Raw genomic sequence first — 21,140 nt, forward strand, 5'->3', positions numbered from 1 at the left:
GAGTGGGTGGGGAGCATTTCTTGGGAAGGACAGGCCAAGGTAAGTGGTCTCCAGAAGAGGCCAATTTGCATATCAGTGTCGTGGAAATGAAAGCTGTCCTCCTAACATTGCAGGCTTTTCAAGATGTTCTACCTTCAGGGATGATTGCCAATACATTTATTTATTTTTTTTATTATTTTCAGTGTTTGATGACCGGGGAAGTCCACTGGGCCTAGAAGAGCCCGTTTTCAGTGGAGGCCCATGGAGAAAAGCTCCAAGGACATTAACATGAAGGTATATACAGTATATATGCAATAATATGATGTACAAAGGATGAATAACAAAATAGTGTACAGATTACATAATTGTTCGTAGTTAAGCTAAATAAACATTAGGAGAAATTTTTTTGTGTGCAGTTAGAGATAAGGATGAGTAGAAGATTGCCAGGTGGAGAGAAAAAGATTGGGGTGAGAGGAAGGTAGTGGGGGGGGGGGTCAAGTAGGAGATGAGCAGGAACATGTCCAGTTTGTCGAAAAGTGGGAGTGTAGAAGGGATTTGAATGTGGTGTGATTTGGGGTATTGTGTAGGGATGAGAGAAGGGAGTTCTATGGTTTGGGTGGGGAGTATGATAGTAGTAATTGGCCAGGTGGCCAGGACGGTTTAAGGATTTGAAGGAGATTTTGATTTTCTGATCTGAGAGATAGGTTAGGGATGTAGGGGAGTTAAGGTGGAAGAGAGAGCAGGGCATTTGGATGGGTTGAACACAAGTTTATGTGCTGTGGTGAGCTTCAGGAAGTTCAGGTAGTTAGGAAATTCTAACCATTGAAGAGATTGGAGGAAGTTGCAATGGTGGGTTGAGTTTCTGGAGTTGGTTGCAAATTTGCATATTTTATTGTAGCAGGAGTTTAGTTTGGACTGTAGGCCAAGTTGGAGGTTGGTGAGTAGGGTGGGCCCCATATATTAAAGAGAGAAATGGTAGGAGGAGGCTAAGGTCTTTCTAGTAGTGGGAGTCAGGTAACAGTTGTTGGTATAGGAGACCAAGCTTTTGGTGGGTTTTTTTGATGTCTGTTTGAATATGAATATAGAATTTCAGTTGATTGTCGATGATGATACAGAGGAGTTTAGTGTGTGGATCGGTCTCAGTTGGGGTGTTATTTTGGCTAAGTATTGAGAAGGACATGTCAGATACTGAGGTTCTGGAGGGGGTAAAGATCATTAGTTTTGTTTTGTTTGCATTCAGGGCAAGGTGGCTGTTATGCATCCATTTTTCTGTTTTAGTAAATGCAGATTTGGTATTTTGCTGCAAGTTGGAGGGGGGAGTCAAAAGTGCAGATGATGTTGGAGTCATCTGCATACTGGAATCAGGGAGGACTCGGGGACAGAGTTATGAAAGTTGTTAATGAATATAATATATTGAAGGGGAGGGGGTCGAGGACAGAACCTTTGGGAACGCCATTTGGGGTGTGAAGGAAAGGGGAGGTAGAAGATTTCCATTTTACAGCTTGCCTCCTGTCAGCAAGGTAGCTGGAGAACCAGGATGTTGTACAGTGGGATAGGTTGAGATAGGAAAGTTGGGACAGTAGGATAGGGTGGGATATGGTATTGAAGGCTTTGGATAAGTCAAGGAAAATGCTAGATATGAATTTTCCAGAGTCATGGGCAGGGTTGATGCATTATAGGAAGGCGAGAATGACTGTGATGGTACTGTGTCCTGAGCGAAAACCGTGTTGGGTGGGGTTAAGGGGGTTGTTGTGAGTTAGGTGTGGCATGAGTTGTGCATGAATGCATTTCTTGAGGACTTTAGAGAGTGGGGAGAGGATGTCAGTAGCTCTTAAGTTGGTAATGTCGTTATTTTTGCCACCTTTGTGGAGTGGAATAATAAAGGCATGTTTCCAAATTGAAGGGACATGGGATTCTTGTATGGATCTGTTTATTAGAATGGAGACTGCAAGGGCTAAGCTGCTGGCTGATAGTTTGAGGAAGGATGAAGGTATATTATCTGGTGCATTACGGCAGGGTTTTAGCTGTAGGAGAAGTTTTTGTATTGTGCTAGTGGGCATGGGGTGGAGAGTGGAAGTAGGGGGATGATGTGTGTTGACTGAGGGAGAGGTAGTGGGTGGAGGTGATGTACCAGGAGGGGGTTGAGGGAAGCTGGAGGTTAGTTTGGATATACAGTTCACAAAGGAGTTGAAAGATGTGGTTATATCTAGGTCGGAGAAGTTGGAGTTTGGACAAGAGTTGTTTTTATCGCCAGGGTGGAGGAGGGAAGATAGTGTTCCAGAACATTTTTGGGTTGGAGGAGTGTTCTGATTGGAGGTTTGTGTAGTAAGATTTGTGGTCTCTAATTACTAATTTATTTACCTTGTTGCAAAGCTGTTTGTACTCTAGTAGTGTATTGGGTTGTTTATTCTTTAGGTATTGTTTTCGCTTTTTCTCTGTTATTGTCATGGATTGCCTGGTTTGTTTTTATAGCTATGGGAAAATTTTGGATCTGATCCATTTGGTTCTTGGGGGATCATGATGGTCAAGGAGGTTGAGAAAGAGGCTGTGACAGCATTGTTTAGGGGGAGGGTTTTTAAGGTGGTCCAGTCTATAACTTTTAGACAGTCAGAGAAAAGTTGTGGATTGAAGTTGGAGAGGTTATGGGTCTGGATATAGTGTTGTTTTTGAAGTAGTCAGGGGTTTCGTTCAGCAGAGGCAAGTAGGTGGTCACTGATGGGGTCTGGTAGTGTGCCTGAATATGAGATTAGGTTAGGGTGAGAGAATAAGATCCAGTCTAGGATGGAGCCAGAGGATCCATCTTTGGTTGGTCTGGTGGGGGAATTAATTACTTGGGTATAGTTGTAGAGATTTATGTTTTGGGAAGGGCATTGAGAGTTGATAGTGGCCCAGTTGATATTTTCATTGCCTAGGATAATTGTTTGATGTTCTTCGTGTTTCACTGTTGCAGTCATAACTGCAGGGTGTTCCTGCCGGCAGGCAGCCCGAGGTCGGCCAGAATTCCAAAGTCTGGGTCCGGCGTCGGCTGTACCAGCTAGTACCCTGACGTCAGAACATAGAGGTATAAAGCTGACAGCCGACGCCATCTTCTCCAGTCTTTCTTGCCGTGCGGTGGAAAGCAGCTCGCTAGTCGTTGGTTGGCGCATTCAGAACAATGTGCTTTAATTGTCGTCGGTCCGAAGTTTTCTACTTCTCTTCTCAAGCTAAGTACCCCATTGGGGAAACCTTTTTCTTGCTCCTCCGATGTCAGAAAAACTTAATAATTGTATATCGTGTGGAAAACAAATACCTCATAAAGATTTCCACTCTTATTGTCTACCTTGCTTAGGCCCTGACCACGACGTTTCTTGCTGTCGGTTCTGTGCCAGGTTTAATTCTCGCACTATCAAGCGTAGTTACGATTGGGTCTTGAATTATTTCGGTAGACGATTCAATTATAGGATGTCGTTGGATACTTTACCGACAGCCGAAATCCAAAAGAAACGCAAGGACAAGGATAGGCCTCCGAGGTCCAAACAGGATACTTTGCAGCCAGAGCCAGCTTCGGGTTCGGCGGTCGTCAGTGAGGCGCTTTTGCAGGCTCTGTCGTCCGCCATTTCGGAACCGATGGCCGACACGGACTCCCATGGGGAGCCATCTAGGCCTAGTATTTTATCTGCTGCAGGACCTTCGGACGTCGCTCCTTCAGATGGGTCCGGAACCGCTGTGCAGGTACCAGCTTCTGAGGGGGTTTTCAGGCCTGCTCATATCACTATTACTTCAAAGACAAAGGCAAAGTCAAAGACTCCTGTTAAACCAAGGGTTCCTTCTCAAGCTTCTTCGGATACAGCTCCCAAGACCCAGAAGCAATTGTTACGAATGGCTGAGGATTTACTTACAATGATTAGGGGTTCTCACCCTTCTCCTGAAAAAAGGCCTAGACAGGATATTCTTGTGATTCCTCTGATCAGGCTTCGGTGTCTTCAGTCTCTTCCTCTGACCAGGATTACTCTTTTCCTCCTTATGAGGATTCTGATGCAGAGGACTCTATTCCCTCTGCCTCTTTCCCTGAAGATTTTTCTTTTGGGGAAACCTTACATGAGATGAGAGAGCATTTTCATTGGGAAGGTAAGGATTATTCTGCTTCCAAGAAGAGACTTAGGGAATTTCTCCTTTTCCCTCAACACAGACTTTTGGCTATCCCTCCTGTTCTTGATATTGTGGATGATGCTTTTTCTGAAGCTAACCTGAATCCTGATTCCTTGCCGCCTGCTCCTTCTAAGCCTGATAGATTTTACAGAGTCCCTGATTCCCATCAATTTTTATTTAAGAACCCTTCTGCAGATCCTGAAACTATTTCTCGGGGTTCCAAGGCTGCTAAGGCCGCTTCATCTAAAAATCCTATTCCCTCTGAAAATGATTCTCGTGCCTTAGACAGGTGGGGCAAAAAGGTTTATACTTCTGCTACTCTTTCTATTAGAGCTTTAAATTGCCAGTTTCATATGTTCAAGTATCAGCAATTTCTTTTGTCTGTTTTAAAGCAAAAGCTGTCTACCTTTCCTGCATGTGCAGAGGACAAGGAATTACAGGATGTATTGCATGCAACTGAACAAGTTAGCAAACATAGTTTACATTGTGGTTTTGATGCTTTGGAGGCTTCTTGCAGGGCCGCAGCCTCTGGTACTGTTATCAGGAGACATGCTTGGCTTCGTGAGCAGAATTTACCTGAGCAAGTTAAGGCTAAATTGTTAGATGCCCCTGTTCAGCATGATGTTTTATTTGGATCCAAGGCTGAGGAGGTTATTAAAAAGATGGAAGAAAAAGCAAAATCTATGCAGACTGTTAAAGATTTCTTACAAGTTCAGCCTTCTAGATTTTCTAGAAATTGGCCGTCCAAAAATTGGTCCTTTCCCACGTCTGACAGGCCTCAAAGGGGAAGGTATAGACGCTCCAGAGGTCGGGGACAGGCTCAGGCCTCTTACAGGTCCAGACAGTGGACTACTTCTTCACCTAGAAGGGGAGAAGACAGACCTCAATCACAAAGGAAGCAGACCCAATGACTCTCTCTGTTGGGCTACAGGTCCTCCTTGCCTGGAAGCCCCTCTCGGAGGAAAACTTTCTCTTTTCTACCAAAATTGGACTCACATTACCCAGGACAAATGGGTTTTAGACATGATTTTAAGAGACTACAAATTCCACTTTCATACTCTGCCAAGGTCTTCCGGTTGGCCAGATCTGCCAAAACATCAATGGTCAGAGGCCTTAAATCAAGAGGATGCTTTATTGGCCATGAGAGCCATAGAACCTGTTCCACTTCCAGAGATGGGAAAAGGTTTTTACTCAAGTCTATTTCTGGTCCCACGAAAACAAAATTCATGGAGACCTATTCTGGACCTCTCAGTATTAAACACCTTTCTGGAAATTCCAAAATTCAAGATGCTTACTCTGCAACAACTTCTTCCCATGCTCTCCAGGATGCTTGGATGGTGACATATGACTTGAAGGAAGCCTACTTACACATTCCCATCAGACAGGAACGCAGAAAATACCTCAGATTCAAGGCAGGTTCGAGACACTTTCAATTCTCTGTACTGCCCTTTGGCTTATCTACTGCACCCAGAGTCTTTACCAAATGTCTGGCTCCAGTAGTAGCTTATTGCAGACTCCAAGGGATTCAAATTTACCCCTATCTGGACGACTGCCTTATTCAGGCAGACAGCAAAGATCTTTTACTTCAACATCTGCAGTTCGTTCAACGTCTTCTCCTACTACTGGGATTTTCAGTGAACACAAAAAAGTCACATTTGATCCCCTCTCAGCAAATGATCTTTTTGGGAGCCCTTCTAAATACAAGCTTGCAAAGGGCCTTCCTTACTCCAGAAAAGCAAGTACAACTGGCATCAATTTTCAAGACCTTGGCTACTTTAACTCGGCTCACTGCAAGGAAATTCCTGCAGGCATTGGGCTACATGGCTTCTTGCATCCTGTTGATTCCAAATGCAAGGCTTCATATGAGAAAACTTCAATGGTACCTAAAGAGTGTATGGTCTCAGCATTACCACAGTCTGGATACAATGATTCCATTGATTCCCTGCCTCCAAAAAGAGTTCCTTTGGTGGTCCAGGACTTGTGCTTTTAACGAAGGGAATCCCTTTCGTCTGCCTCATCCTTCTCAGATCATAACCACGGATGCTTCGGAGTATGCTTGGGGAGCTCATTTTCTAGACAATTGCCAGCAGGGCTCTTGGACAAAGAAGCATCTTCTCTGGCACATCAACTTGAAGGAAATGTTGGCAGTCCAAAATGCTCTTCTAGCCTTCCAGAATCTTTTGCAACCAGGACATCTTCTGATTCGTACAGACAATACCACAGTTCTGTGGTACATAAACAAGCAGGGGGGCTCTCACTCTTACCCCCTTTGCAGACTAGCCATGAGTTTATGGGACACAGCTCTAAATCTGAATCTGCATCTTCAAGCTCAGTTCATTCCAGGAAAACAGAATCTCTTGGCAGACAGCCTAAGCAGAAATCTCGTGGATCCTCACGAATAGATGCTGGACCCCAATTTATTCAGCAGGATTACGGCAGTTTGGGGTTGTCCTCGGACAGATCTGTTTGCATCCCATCTCAATCATCAGTTGCCTCTCTTTTGCACCAGGTCCTTCCACAAAACAGCTTGGAAAGTGGATGCCCTGTCATTCAGCTGGAGGAATCTTTCAGGATATGCCTTCCCTCCTCTTCCTCTTCTGCCTCGGGTGTTACTGAAAATCAAACAGAACAAACCCAAGATTATCATTTTGATAGCTCCAAATTGGCCTCGGCAGTTTTGGTATCCAACTTTAAGACACCTGTTCTTGGAACCTCCATGGATTCTGCCTCTGTTTCCTTCTCTTCTGTCCCAGCATCAGGGTCAGATGCTACACTTTCAAATCAAGACTCTCTGCCTGGCAGCTTGGCTGTGCAAGGGCCTTTGATTCCTTCTGCTCTTCCCAAACAAGTTTTGGATGTTCTTTTAGAAGCTAGGCGACCTAGCACCAGAAAATCTTATGCTTCTAAATGGAAAAGATTTTGTATTTGGATGCATAATTGAGGTTCTGATCCTTTTGTGCCTGATATTTCCTCCATTTTACTTTACCTCTCAGACCTTTTGCTTAAAGGCCTCTCCTTTTCTTCCATCAAAATCCATGCTTCTGCTATCTCGGCTCATCTCAACACTGATCCTCCCATCTTTTCTCACCAGCTTGTGAGACAATTCTTGAGAAGGGCTAAGAATTTAATACCTCTCCGAACTCCTCCTGTTCCTGCTTGGGATCTTAATTATGTTTTGGAAAAACTTACTTTACCTCCTTTTGAGCCTGCTGCTGCTTCGGATATCAAGTTCTTATCCTGGAAGACAGCTATCTTATTAGCATTGACTTCTGCTAGAAGGGTGTCAGAGTTGCAAGCTCTCATGGCTGTGGAACCATACCTTATTTTCCACCAAGACAGAGTTGCCTTGAGGACCAATCCTAAATTTATGCCTAAGGTGATTTCTAAAGTGGCTTTAAATCAGACTATTCACCTTCCTACTTTCTTTCCAAATCCTCAAAACAAAGGGAAAAGGATTTTGCATTCATTGGACGTACACAGACAACTACGATTTTACCTGGACAAAACTAAAGATTTCAGAAAATCTGATCAGTTGCTCATCTCTTATGCCTCCAGTTCTCTAGGTAAGGCTATTTCTAAACAAACTATTTCCAAATGGATTGCTCATGGAATAAGGTTTTGTTACTCTCACTTTGGGAAACAGATTCCAGGTACTGTTAGAAGTCATTCTACTAGAGCAGCTGCCACTTCAGCAGCCTTTCTCAGAGGAGTTCCTACCAAGGACATTTTGGAAGCTGCCACTTGGAGTTCAGTGCATACTTTTTCTAAGCACTATAATCTCCCTTTGTATTCTAAGTCTAGGGCAGGCTTTGCCTCTGCTGTTTTGCAGGGTCTTCTGGCTGCCCCTTCTTCTGCATAACCTCCTCCCTCATTCACAGCTTTGGGATTCCACCCTACAGTTATGACTGCAACAGTGAAACATGAAGAACATAGTACAGTTGTGTACACCTACCATAAATGTAGATGTTCGAGTGTCTTCACTGTTGCAGTCGGTGTTTCCCTCCCACCTATCCCCTCTTATTTTTTGCTTGTTCTATCTTCCTCTTCCTTTGTGGTGTATTTGTATTTCTTTTTGGGACACCTTTTGGTTATTTTGGGGGCTTCTGACATCTGGGGCAAGAAAGGCTGGAGAAGATGGCGTCGGCTGTCAGCTTTATACGTCTACGTTCTGACGTCAGGGTACTAGCTGGTACAGCCGACGCCGGACCCAGACTTTGGAATTCTGGCCGACCTCGGGCTGCCTGCCGGCAGGAACACCCTACAGTTATGACTGCAACAGTGAAGACACTCGAACATCTACATTTATGGTAGGTGTACACAACTGTACTTTTTTGATGTTGGAGGAGAACAATGAGAAGATACCTTCCAGTAATGGGACGTTGTCACTACTAGGAGGGATGTATAGTCAGGCTATGCAAAGAGATTTGTAGGTGGGCTGTAATTAGTTCAGAGGTTTAGAAATTGGGGACGTGGTTGGTGTATGGGGTAACTGGGTAGGAGGAGGAGTAGACTATGGCTACCCCACCTCCTTTTTTATTGGGTCTGTCAGTGTGGATCATTTGGTAGCTGGGTGGGAGTATTTCATAGTCTTCTATGTATGGCTTTAGCCAGGTTTCTGTGATGGCTAAAATGTCAGGTTGATTGTGGGAGAGCAAGATATGGAAGGTAGGGATTTTGTTTTGGAGGCTTTGAGCATTGTTTGTGTAAAGCGTATGGACTTATGGTTGCTGGGAGGGTCTGTTTGTGGGGAGTAGCTAGGGCCTGGATTGGGATGGATGTCAACGGAGAGAGATAGGCAGACTTGATGAAGTATGAGTTTTATGTAGCCTAATTTGGATGGTGATTTCAGGTATGGATAGATAGCATATTTGTTGGGGTGTGGGAGATGGTGTTTTGATTTTATATAATATAGGGTTGCGTAGGTGGGATAGAGTTCGGGTGATATGGAGGAGAGAAGGCAGGTAGGGTAGCCTGATGGAAGTTGGATGTGTAGTGAGGTGGGGAGGTGAGGTAGGTGTTCGGGAATTGAGTTAAGTAGGTTAATGTGGTAAGCAATGTTAGCAGTATTGGTAGGTGAAGGTGTGGCAAGGGGTGGGGCTTAGTGTTGATGTGTCAGCTTTGCTGCTATCTTTTTGCTTCTCTCTTCAACAACAAGTGCAGCAGGTTCTTTGACCTGATTCCTTCACAGGGGTAGTCACTGAGAGAAGCTCAAGTCCTTGATTGGCCCTCCTCTCTCTCCCATGCTTATCCTGTTACCACTAATTCCCAAATTACTATAGAAAGCATCCAGATTGAGGAGCACAATCATCATCGTTATTCCCTTTTGACCTCGTCAGGTCTAGTTTCCCTTCCTCTGGCCTCATCTTGTTTATGAAGGTATCTTTAATTTAAATTAACCCAGACAAACCATGTGCAAGCCAACCAGGGGTGGCAGATCATTTTTGTGGTTTGTGTCCAGTTATGCTTGTAGGGAGGGGGTATACAGAAGCCCTGAAGGTTCTGTAAAGGTGAAACTCCAGGACTGAATCAAGACATCACTATCAAGGGGAACTATTCCTGATGTATGCACTACAAATATCCATGGCTTCCTGTAAATGGTTGTGTACACAGTTGTGGGGAGGGAGAACTCAGTCTTATCAACCATGCAGACTGCCCATGGTAAACTGTAATTTGGCATGGTAACCAAAACCACACCTGCAGACCTTTTACAGTGCCTCTCCCATAGCAAATTAGTAGCTTAGCTGAGCATTTCCATCCTTGGTCTCAGAGAATGGACATTGGTCCCCAAAATTTGTGATCTGGCACTAAATTTGGAGTTTCCAAAGATGAACCTGTAGTCTTCTCCTGTCTGCCATCAACTCAAATTCTGCATCAGGTACTTTTGCATGGAGGTATGGACAGCATTGTCTTTTCAGCCAAGTAAAACATAAGGCTCCTATATGCCTTTCACTTCTTAAAGGAGCCATCCATTGTTGAACAGAAGACAGAGTAATTCTCATCCTATTTGCCCCTTTGGCTAAGTCAGTCATGTGTTTCTCAGCTGGTGCAGTTAAGCCCAGACCCACTTGACATCTCAACCACTTGCACACTGTTAACCCAGCAAGGTGAGTCTTGTACAAAATGCACACGTTTTAATGGTTTCACAATACCAGTCTGGGGTTAGACAACTGAATCCATGTTTGGACTCCTTTCTAGTTGTGGTGCTACAAATCTACAGAAAAGCCAGGTAGTCGAAACTAGCAAATTGGCATAAATTAAATATATGGTCTAGTGACCATAGCATTTTACTGAAAGCATCCTCATTCCAGGATGTCTTGCTATATTTGACATATTTGTTTGATAAGGGTTTTGCATACTCTTTAAGGTACGTCTCAGCACTTTCAGCTTGCCTGCACTTGGAGCCTTCATTGACCTGAATCTCTACAGTCGCCGTTTTTGAAAGGCTTTTTTTTAACAGTACTTCATTTTTAACAAAATGGTGTTCTCGTGCATCTTTTTTTGTTGCAAAACAAAGTTTTCTTTTTACAGCATGATAAAAGCATCTGTAAAATCTCCTCCTGAACAGAGTCGTGTGGCTAACGCACTTCCTGTCATCTTGCATTAATTGGACAGGCAGGTAGCATATAATTGCATCGTAGGGTGAGTAGCCACTGATTGGCATTACACATTTATTATGCAATTAGGTAATTGCCAACCTGTTACATTAGCAGTTTGGGAATAAAAATAATCATGTTGGTTATTTTGCCAAGCTCTTACTTTAACATGTTGGTTATTTAACTACTTTACAGTTGCATTTCTGTGGGCATTACAGCTGACACCAGTTAGCAGTTACCTAGTGATGTAATTATATGCTGACTGCCCATCTAATTAGTACAAGAATGGCAAGTGTTTTTAAAGTTATTTTTTACTTTAATTATTTAAAGAAATGTTTGTGTTTTAACAGGAGTGCAGCATATGCATGGCTATGCATGCAAACGCTCTTATCTTGAAAAACAAATATTCAGAAAACACATTTGCAGATGCTCTTTAAAGATGGTTCTTAACTTGTGGTCCCCAAGGAGAACAGTGCCCATCCCACGCTTCTTGAGACCTTATCTTTGTATTAGAAAAAAAACGATCATACGAATATCACTTCACTTTATCTTCGAAGAATGTGTTTTAGTGGTTGTTACCTCAGCAAAAAAAAAAAACTTTCAAAGTTGCAGGCTTTAATGTGTATGGAACCCTACATAGTCTTTCACAAGGACAAGTGTTGCTTGGTACCAGCACTTTTTTTTTTCATGTCCAAAGTGCTCTCAGCTGACCATGAAACAAAACCATTCAGATGTTCATATTAAGTGTCAATGCTACAGTGTGCCCTTACCCATGGGAAATAGCTTCTGAGGATGTTTCCACTTCACTTCTGAGTTCAACAGCTGCTTGGATGTCCTTAGCTGGTGCTGGAGTCCTCCACTAATTCTGGGTATTACATTGATTTATATGTAAAAAGTTGATCAGTTGTTAGTGTCTGCCTCTCATCCCTACCCAGTGATTTCAAGATAGTACTTTGACAGCTCTGTAATTCTTGTTCAAGAAGCAGTAGCTTTTTCTCAGCTAGCATTTCTGAGCTTCACCTGTAAAGAGCCTTGCAGAGCCTTTAACATTGATGGACCCAGCTTTCAAACTAACCTTTCTATCTGATGTTGTCCTAGTCATCATTCAACACGTATGGTTCTAGGATCCAGCATCGGATCTGAGCCGGCACACTTAGACAACAGCTTAGCTCAAGCTCCTCCCATCCCATAATGCTCTGATGCTCTCTAACCCCTCAGATCTCGTTCGCCTCATGTATATGTTAGACCCAGATTGCTCAGCTCCTTGAGTTATTCTATTGTTTTGTAAGTAGGTGTTTCTTTTTGGGATTTTTCTTAGTATTGTCTTATATTTCACTTCTTAAAGTTCCTCTATAGTTTCTTGTCTAGTCCCAAACCCTTTCTCCCCTCCTGTTGGTTTGTTTTTTTGGCATCTTTTTCCCTGTTTACTTAGTGTAGTAGTAATTCTCTCTGGGAGTAGTTGCTCTTTTGGTGTGGTTTCCTTTAATTGCCATTGACTTTTGCGATTCAGTTAGTGTTTTGCTTGAGATAGGACTGACGACTTTGTTTAGACTTCAGCCCTGTTTGTGGTACTGTCCTTTGTTATTTCCACTGGTATTGGTTGCCTGGGCTTTTCTCCATGTCAGAGAAACCTTTAGGTTTCAAGGGGTGTCCTCATGCGGGTGTAAGATGCCTGTCTCTGACTCGCACTAGGAGGGCTTCTACTGTCTCGGTGCTGGCCATCTAGAGGTTGAATGCTGCACTTGCGATGCATTCAACCCCAGAGCCCTGATTGACCAGAATAAGTTACTAAAAGGCTTGGTTAAGGGGGGGGGGTCCCTCGTCAAAGAATCTTTGACCAGGTCAGGCCCCTCTGGCCATAAAAGAAAGGTTTCCCCTTCTTTCTCCTCAGGGGAGGCTCCTTCTAAACAAGCTAGGCTGCCGGATCCGACTCCAGCCATAGTGGTGTCGGATCTAAGAACCTCTGATGTGAGGGCTTCTTAGGGAGTCGACTTCCGGATTCAAGGCCTCCAGTTCCAGGTCTTTGGATCCGAGGACTCTGCTTTCGACTCCCGGATCCAAGGCTTCTGGTCTGAAGCCTTTGCATCCAAGCCAGACCACACTTGTCACAGATCTGAGATCTCCTTCCTCGGATTCTCATGTTTCCTCAGACCTGGCTCGGTCGGATCCGAGACCCCTGCGGGATCCTGTTGTTGTAGAGGATTTTGGTCCCTTAGGGATGGCATCATTTGTTTGCCCCTCCATGCAGGGCCCATTTTCCAGATCATCGGAGAAGATCTTTGGGGTCCCTACATGGATCTCCAGCTAGGTCCTCCATTTCTTCCTGATCCTCCAGGAGCATCCTGCCTTCAGACATGGACAGAATGATGTGGTCCTTTTTGAAAGCTCAAATTGAGTTGAGGCTTTTGGCTTCCCCAGCCCGAAGGCTTAGGGAGCCTTCTCCCCCTCCCCGCATACCTTCTTCTCATCCGACCTTGCACAGATTGGACTCTGGGGAGCTGGTGCACTGCGTAGAGGCGATGGGGGTTTCTGCGACTCTCTTTGTCCCTACTCCATCAGGGTCTATGGACGGTTCTGTTCCCATTCCCCTGGGACAGGCAGGGCCAGCTGTCCAGGTTGTTGCTGCAGAGTCTGAGGGGACTAGTTTGGGTCCATGCTTCTCGGACTGTTATCTGCCCCTCGGTGCTTTGGCACTTGATAGCTCTGGACCTGCACTGTCTGGAGGGCTGGGGGTTCTGGCAGGGTCTGCTCCCTTCTCTTTTGTGGTGTTAGTGGGGGAGGGGGCCTCATCCAGCCCCTCTACGTTCTAGGTAGTGAAAAGATCCCTTTCTACTGCCAGAGTAACATATCCGATTCACCGTACTCCATCCCAGCCTCAGAATTTGAGCAGACCCCATCACCCTGCTTCCAGTCAGCCCGTCCAGTCTAGCCTCCGGGGGGGAGTTCCCCCCATAAGGGTCCCTTCCTCTTCCAAGTCTTCTCCTGAGCCTCCTGTGGAGGAAGTGCCTCAGAAGAGGGCATGTAAGAGGAGACATCTGTACTCCCCTATGGAGTCTCTCATGCAGGACATGGATGTCGATGAAGGGGGCAGGTCCCCAAGGTCACCGCCCGATGACGTCTCCTTTGGAGACATACTGGAGATTCCTAAGGCCAAGGGCAGTCAGTCTGCTCAGCCCCTGTCCTCTGAGGAACAGTGTTCCTGGAGGCTTTTGGTATGGTCACATGTACCTCTTGGGTGTCCCCCCTTTGCTGATGCTTTAATCAACCTTATTGCCAGCAGGGCCTTGAAGGAACCTGATATGGTGGAGCCAGTACCCAAAAGAGGAGATAAATTTTTAAGCCCACCATCGGATAAAGCCTTCTGGTCCAAGGTGGTTCCATTTGATGCGATTATGGTGGCTGCTGCCACCAAGAAAGAGTTGGCAGAGCAGAGTTCATCTGTCCATCCTCCCAACCATGAATCAAGAGCGTTGGGCAGATTTGGAAAGTGGGTGTTCACATCGGCATCTTTCAGCCTGCAAGCTCTGAAGTATCTGACCCATTTTACCTGTCTGCAGAGGGATTTGATAAAGGAGCTTTCAGCTTTCTCCTCAGAGTCCATGATTGCGGAGGACTTTAAGTGCATCTCTCAAGCTGGCCACTCTTATGTCACTTGCTAATTTGTCCATGAGGTTAATATCCAACACTGCAGAGGGTTCTTCACAGGTGGCAGGTACATGCGTTGCCATCAGGAGTCATGTCTAGCTGTGTTTATGCAGGTTTGCAGAGGCCTTTAAAGTGTCATTCACCAACATCCCCTGGACCTAGCCTTAAGGAGACTTTGACCTGCACAAGCAAGAGGGGAAGATGCTGTTGGCTGTAGGCATCACATTTTCTACCCCCCAAAGGTCCTCTTCCAAGGCCCAAAAAGGGAACAGGAAAATGTAGTTCCATAAGTAGCAGTGTTCCTTTCAGGAAGCTCAAGAGGATTCCTCCTTCAGGGGATGGGGGAGGGGTTACAATGGTTGACGTCACCCTAGAGGCAGAGGAGGCCTGCAAACCCAAGGTTCCAGGGAGCCCTTCTCTGAGAAACCCTTCCAAAGCCTCTGAGGCATTGCCCGACTATCCCTCCCTGGAGGCAGTCCGTGGTTGGTTGGCTTTGCACCCTTTAGCCTGGGCAAACATCACAAACTATCAGTGGGTGCTAAGAATCATGTCCATGGGCTACTACATTCCTTTATCAGACCCTCACCAAGAAGCAGAACTCTCCCAGACATGCCATCCAGTCTGAGAAGTCACCAACCTCATTCAAAAGAGAGCCATCCAAAAGGTCCTCACAGGACAGATAGGATCCAGAACTTGCTTCCTCTACTTTTTGCTATCCAAGAAAACGGGAGACCTACGTCCCATTCTGGACCTCAGTGAGTTAAACCTGTCAGTTAAGAAATCGAAGCTTCAGGTGGTCACTGTTCAGTCATTGTGCTCCTTCTGCACAAGAATGACTGGATGTGCTCTGTGGATCTCCAGGATACGTACTATCATATCAAAATAGACAGGCAGTCCAGCAGATTCCTCTGCTTTCATTTAGGGGCCGATCACTTCCAATTCAGAGCCCTGCCCTTTGCAGTGGCAGTGGTGGCAGCTCATCTCAGGCTGCAGGGATTCCAGGTGTTTCCCTACCTCGACAGTTGGCTCCTTACATCCCCCACAAAGCATCAACTGGTGGAGAACACACACTTCCTTCTTCTCTTCGATCACTTGAGGATAACAGTGAAGCTGGCCAAATCTGCCTTAATACCGTCTCAACAGCTGGAATTTATAGGCAGTCAGCTGAACACTACCTCAGAGATTGCAGCTCTTCCTCTCCGACGTGTGCTTCTTATCCCGTCTCATTTTCAGGCTCTTCTGAGCATCACTCATTCTCAGGGCTACCATTTATCTGGTCCCGCTGGCCAGATACTATACGAGAGTGCTACAGTGGACCGTAGTGGTCTGCCATTTTTCATCCCTTGTCAATCCCCATTCGTCTCACTCCAATTTGTCGGAGACACCTATTGTGGTGGATGCTTTTCCTGGACCTCCTAGCAGGCAGGCTGTTTTCTCCACCCGTTCCAACCGCCATGGTGACCACGAGCGCTTCCCTCCTAGGGTGGGGACCCTTTCAGAGAAAGACTGTCCTAGGGGCGTGGTCCCATTCGGAGAACAAGCTGCACTTAAATGTTCTGGAAATAAGAGCAGCCCTTCTGTCATTGCAAGCCATTAAGGATTGGCTCCCTTTGGGGACGAAAGCAGTTTGGCTGTTGTGTGGTACATAAACAAGCAAGGGGGCACACTTTCTTATCTGCTTTGTCGCGAGGCTATGAAGGTTTGGGAATGGGTGATGTCCTCAGGGAGCTTTCTCATTGCAACGCACATTCCTGGAGCATGAGCAAGGCTATACTGACCTTTCACAAGTGGTCCCTGAATCCTTCACTGGTGAAGCAGATCTTCATTCGGTGGGGCCAACCGAACTGTGATTTGTTTGCTTCCCCTCTCAATCACAAATGCAACAATTACTTCACTTTGACCCCCCCCCCCCCCCCAGGACACACAGACTCACGATTGGCCTCCAGGTCTTCTTTGTGCTTTTCCACCATTACCCTTAATTCCAAGTGTTCTTCAGAAAGCAAAATCCCTCAGGATGCAGTTGATCCTCATTGCCCCTTTTTCTGGCCTTGGCAGGTGTAGTTCCCTCTACTACGATCTCATCTGAAGCACCCCCTCGATCCAGTGCTGGATCTGATCTCCAATCCGTTGCTTCGTCAGCTCCTGAATCTGCAGACCTTCCATCTGACAACTTGGTTTGTCCACTTCCAGTGATTATTGCTAAGTCCAGGCTAGCGTCCCCTATGAGGGACATTGTCCTTGCTTCTCAGAAGTCTTCCACCAAGAGAGTTTACAGAAGTGAGTGGAAGAGATCCTCCATCTGGGCTAGAGGACGGAATCTCGATCCATTTTCGGCTCCTATTCTTGACATTCTCCTTTTCTTGGCTTCCCTTTTTAAGGAGGGCGCTAGTTTTTTTCTACAATCAAAGTCCATTTGGCAGCAATTTATAATTTTCATCTCAATAATGACCCTAACTTTTCTTCTCAGCTTTGCAAAGCCTTCCTGAAAGGTGTGTTTTTGTTGTTCCCTCTGGTCAAGGACCTTTCTCCACCATAGGATCTTACTCAGATGCTGCAATCTTTAACTAAATCCCCTTTTGAGCCTGCTACATCCTGCAGCTTTGTTTCTTTTTTGGAAGACTGTCTTTTTAGTGGCTATAACCTCAGCAAAAACCTCAGCAAAAAAGGAGTATCAGAATTGCAGGCTCTTACCATTAAGCCTCCTTACTTAATATTTCATAAAGATAGCGGCTTTGAAACCCAACCCTTCCTTTATGCCCAGTGTGGCCACTGAGGCAAATCTCAATCCAACTTCCAGTGTTCTTCCCTAATTCTGCTAATAAAGGAGACTACATTTTACATACCTTAGATGTTTGTCAGCTTTGTGTCTATCTACATAGAACTAAGCCCTTTCACTTCTCAGGCCAATTGCTTGTGGCCTTTTCAGTTAACAGGAAGGGCCAAGCTGTGTCAAAAATTACTATCTCCCATTGGATTTTCCAGTGCATTTCTTACATTTACTCCTCACATGGTTTTCCTTTGCCTGGACCAATTAGTGCTCATTTCACCAAGTCAGTGGCCACTTCAGTTGCCTTAGTAGCCTGTCAGTCTTTGGATGACATTTCTGCAGCGACAACTTGATCCGCTCCTCATACCTTCAGCTTTCATTACAAACTTAATTTAGTTTCTAGAGGAAGGGCTTCCTTTGGCTCCATGGTTCTTCGGCATGTCCTTCCTTGAGATCACCCAATAATTTTGGGTAGCTGAGGACTCTGACCCGTATGTGATGAATGGTGACTTGAATAACATCAGATTAATAGTTATGTACTCACCATAACTTCATATCTGTGTTATCCATAGTCCCCATTCATCATGGTCCCACCCTCCAGCCCCCTTACTGATGGATTGGCAGGATTTTATTGGACCTTTTCTGGTGGCAGGTATCTTCTGTCAGTCTTCTTTCTCCAGGGCAAACTCTATCTGAGGGGTTAGAAGGCAGCAGAGCATTATGGATGGGGAGGACCTTGAGCTAAGCTGTTGTCTACTGTTGTCTAAGTGTGCCGGCTCGTATCCGATGTCAGATCCTAGACCCATACATGATGAATGGTGACTATGGATACCACAGATACCAAGTTATGGTGAGTGCATAACTATTATTCATCCTCATGTTGGTATGCAAGTTAGAACACAAGCAGATGAAGTACCATCTTTGCTCCAGAACAAAGGAAGAGGATTTTGCACTTAAAGGATTTATACAAGCAGATGAGATGTATACCGAAGACCAAGTAACTCATACAGTCTGTCTGTTTGACTCCTTCATGCTTCGCAGGATAGACTTTAGGTAAGCACTGTCTAAATGGCCAGCAAAGTCCATTTCCTTTTGTTGCAGGAAAATAGGAAAATCCTAGAGGGACTATGAGAGCCCATTCTACCAGTGCAGCATCCACCACAATAGCCACACTTAGCAGTGTGCCTGCCTAGAGTATTTGTGAGACCGCTACATGGACTACTGTGCACACATTTTCTAGACATTACAGACTGAATCTTCAGTCCAGGAGCAGGGCAAGGTCTGCTGCTGCAGTCTTACAGTGCATGCTCCGACAACATCTGCATCACAGGCCTAGGAAGTTAGTTTAACTGTTTTGGAACTCTTTCCAAGGAGATGCAAGCCTACATCAGCAGTGGTTCTTGCAGTAAAGCGTAGTAGAAATGTGTGTATGGTAGCCATAACAAAAGATGTTCAAGCATCAACGAGTACTGTCACAGGGTAATCTCCCACCCTCTCTCCTCCTGATTTGTCTTCCTCTGCATGGCCATTGTTGGCTAGAGTTTGTATAATGAATGAAATTGCAGGAAAAAAGAGTGCAAGAGAAAGAGAAACTAGGGAAGTGGTCATTATTCTGTTATGCTGATTTTTCTCCTTACAGCTGTGGCTATTTTTCTTTCTGCTTTAGTATTCTCCCCATTTGTTGTGAATGATACTGTGATCCTTATAATGAGCATAGTACAGGTACAGATGTGGGAGCATACTCACCATGACTGTAGATATTTGAATAAAAGGATCACCTGTGCCATTGTAAGCTTCTGTTAGGTTTGCATACTGATATTTTGAATGGAATGGCATCCTTTAATTCTTGTCCTGTGGCCCATGCCCTTTATGGGGGGGTCTCACACCTTAACTTTATTAGGTCAGCAACCTTTCCTTTCCAGCTTGGATGGGCACACTTGTCAATAGCATACTTTTTTATACAATGAGCTTCCCTCTCTCCCTCTGTCTCTTTGAGTCCCGCTGAGTGTTGCATTGAAGGCCTTGATGCGGAAAGAAAACCAACTCTCTGTGAGATATTAGTGCTCTGAAAGTTAGACTGGAATACAGATTTCTACCTGTGGTGCAGCTTATTCCCAAGCATTAGTAAAGACACTGCATTGTTAATCCATCTAGCCAGCCATCCACCCTCCCCTTTTCCCATTTTTGCACATGGGGTCAGGGTCTCACTTCAACAGTGATGATCATCTAGAGCCAAGTTTACACCACTGGGTGGCAAGCCGTGCCACAGTCGTTCTTCCACACTACACGCCTATGAGTAATTTAGTGTCTCCACTCCACCTACTGCATGTCTTTGGAATGTGGGAGGAAACCCACGCAAACACAGGGAGGACATGCAGACTCTGCACCGAAGACATCCCAGCTGAGAATTGAACCAGGGAACCTCTTGCTGTGAGGTGACAATGCTATCTTGTGCGTCTTCTGTGCTGCCAGGCATTGTTAATTTTTGCATATAAATGTGCTTCTGTGCTGAGTATGCCAACATAGCTGTAATTTGTTTTGCTTGCATCTTCAGTGATGAATGCCGGGGATGATAGCTGCTGTTACAAAGATGCCTGTTCTGGATGCACTTTAGATTATTTAAATTGAAATCTTGTTGCAACTCACCAATGTTTACATTTCTTAAGTTATAACAACTATTACCAGCAGTCAGGATCAAACCTTGTACATAAGAAACTGTTACCCGCACTCAGATCCAGGATATGTTATAACAACTAGTAATTGTCACATTTATTTCAGTTTAGAAAGTGAGAGGGCTGCTGTTACATAATGTTGTACTGTCCTATTTCAGGGAGAGTCTCGTGAGCCGAAGATAACCCTCCGACCACCAAGCCTTGCTGCACCATATGCACCTGTTCAGAACTGGCAGCACCAGCCTGAAAAGCTCATTTTTGAGTCTTGCGCGTATGAGGCCAATGTGAGTGAATGCATAGCCATTTGTTTTAATTAAAAGAATATCGGATAGCAATGTAAAACTTTGTGTTTGAGTACTGGGTACTGCATTTAATTTTGTGACAAATGAGACACATTTATGCTCCTTTGTAATAGTTACATTTTTGCTGCATGTTCATTTACTCTAGAGCAGTTGATGTCCTTCCTTATCACTTTTGCAGTATTCCTTACATCTGGGATATCCTGCTGTGGATGGTCTAATATCCAGCCAGTGTACCAAAGCCTTTGCTCCTTCCACGTGCTGTAGCTCAGACATGCATCCTATGTCCGTAGTGTAAGGTATATAAGTGATATACGAGTGTCTAATTGTCAGAACTGAATAGCCCCAGTAGAACCATAGCAACCCAAGAGGAAAAGCAAAGCCATCGTACATCCAGGAAGGGAAGAAGACAAAGAAAATGTAAATCATAACATTTAGATTAGCACATCTCCTGCAGGCTGAAATTCCTTTCCTGCAGGGAACAATGTACGGCCATGCTAGTTTGCACTCATGTAGATGAGCAATATGGTTCACTGTTATAGGTCAGATTGGTGTTCATTCTGTTTATTTTTTTTCATCATGTTGAGAGTTACATAGCTCTTGTTCTCACCTAAAGCAGTATTTACTGCATAGCATCTTCTGCTTCTCATTTTGGCGGCTGTTTTTCACTTCATTTCATCTCTGGACTCCCGTTCTTATATATCCTTCTTTTGAAATTCATAAATTTATGTGATTGTCATAGCTCCTAAATTTCCCTTTCTCCCAAAGTGTGTGTACTGATTGAGCCCTGATAACACTGGAGAACATTAGCACTGCAGTGTTTAAACAAGCCACCAGAATCCAGACAAAAAGCAGTGGCTTAATTTCTTCCAGAAAAATGCAGTTAAATAAATATTTGGGGAAGAAGTCGGCGATATTGTACTTGGGGGCCTCGCCAGATGTGCAGTAGCAAGCCCCGCCCAAAATCCACCCCCATGAGATGTCATTCATGAATATGCATTCTCTCCGAATGTACAACAAAATGTAAAAAGAAAACAAGCGCACTAACATGTAATAT

General features: G+C 44.8%; 1 protein-coding gene across 1 annotated transcript in view; it reads left to right on the forward strand.

Annotated features, from left to right (window-relative positions):
• The window catches only part of ANKS1A (ankyrin repeat and sterile alpha motif domain containing 1A), a 3,005,277-nt gene that overhangs the window by 2,520,881 nt on the left and 463,256 nt on the right, over positions 1-21,140 (forward strand). Inside the window, exon 22 of the mRNA XM_044076145.1 lies at positions 19,943-20,068. Coding sequence (XP_043932080.1) covers positions 19,943-20,068 — 126 coding nt within the window. The remainder of the gene's footprint in view (positions 1-19,942; positions 20,069-21,140) is intronic.

The sequence above is a fragment of the Protopterus annectens genome, chromosome 7.part0, assembly GCF_019279795.1.
Source record: "Protopterus annectens isolate FY-2018-M chromosome 7.part0, PAN1.0, whole genome shotgun sequence".
In the NCBI taxonomy this organism is placed as follows: Eukaryota; Metazoa; Chordata; order Ceratodontiformes; family Protopteridae; genus Protopterus; species Protopterus annectens.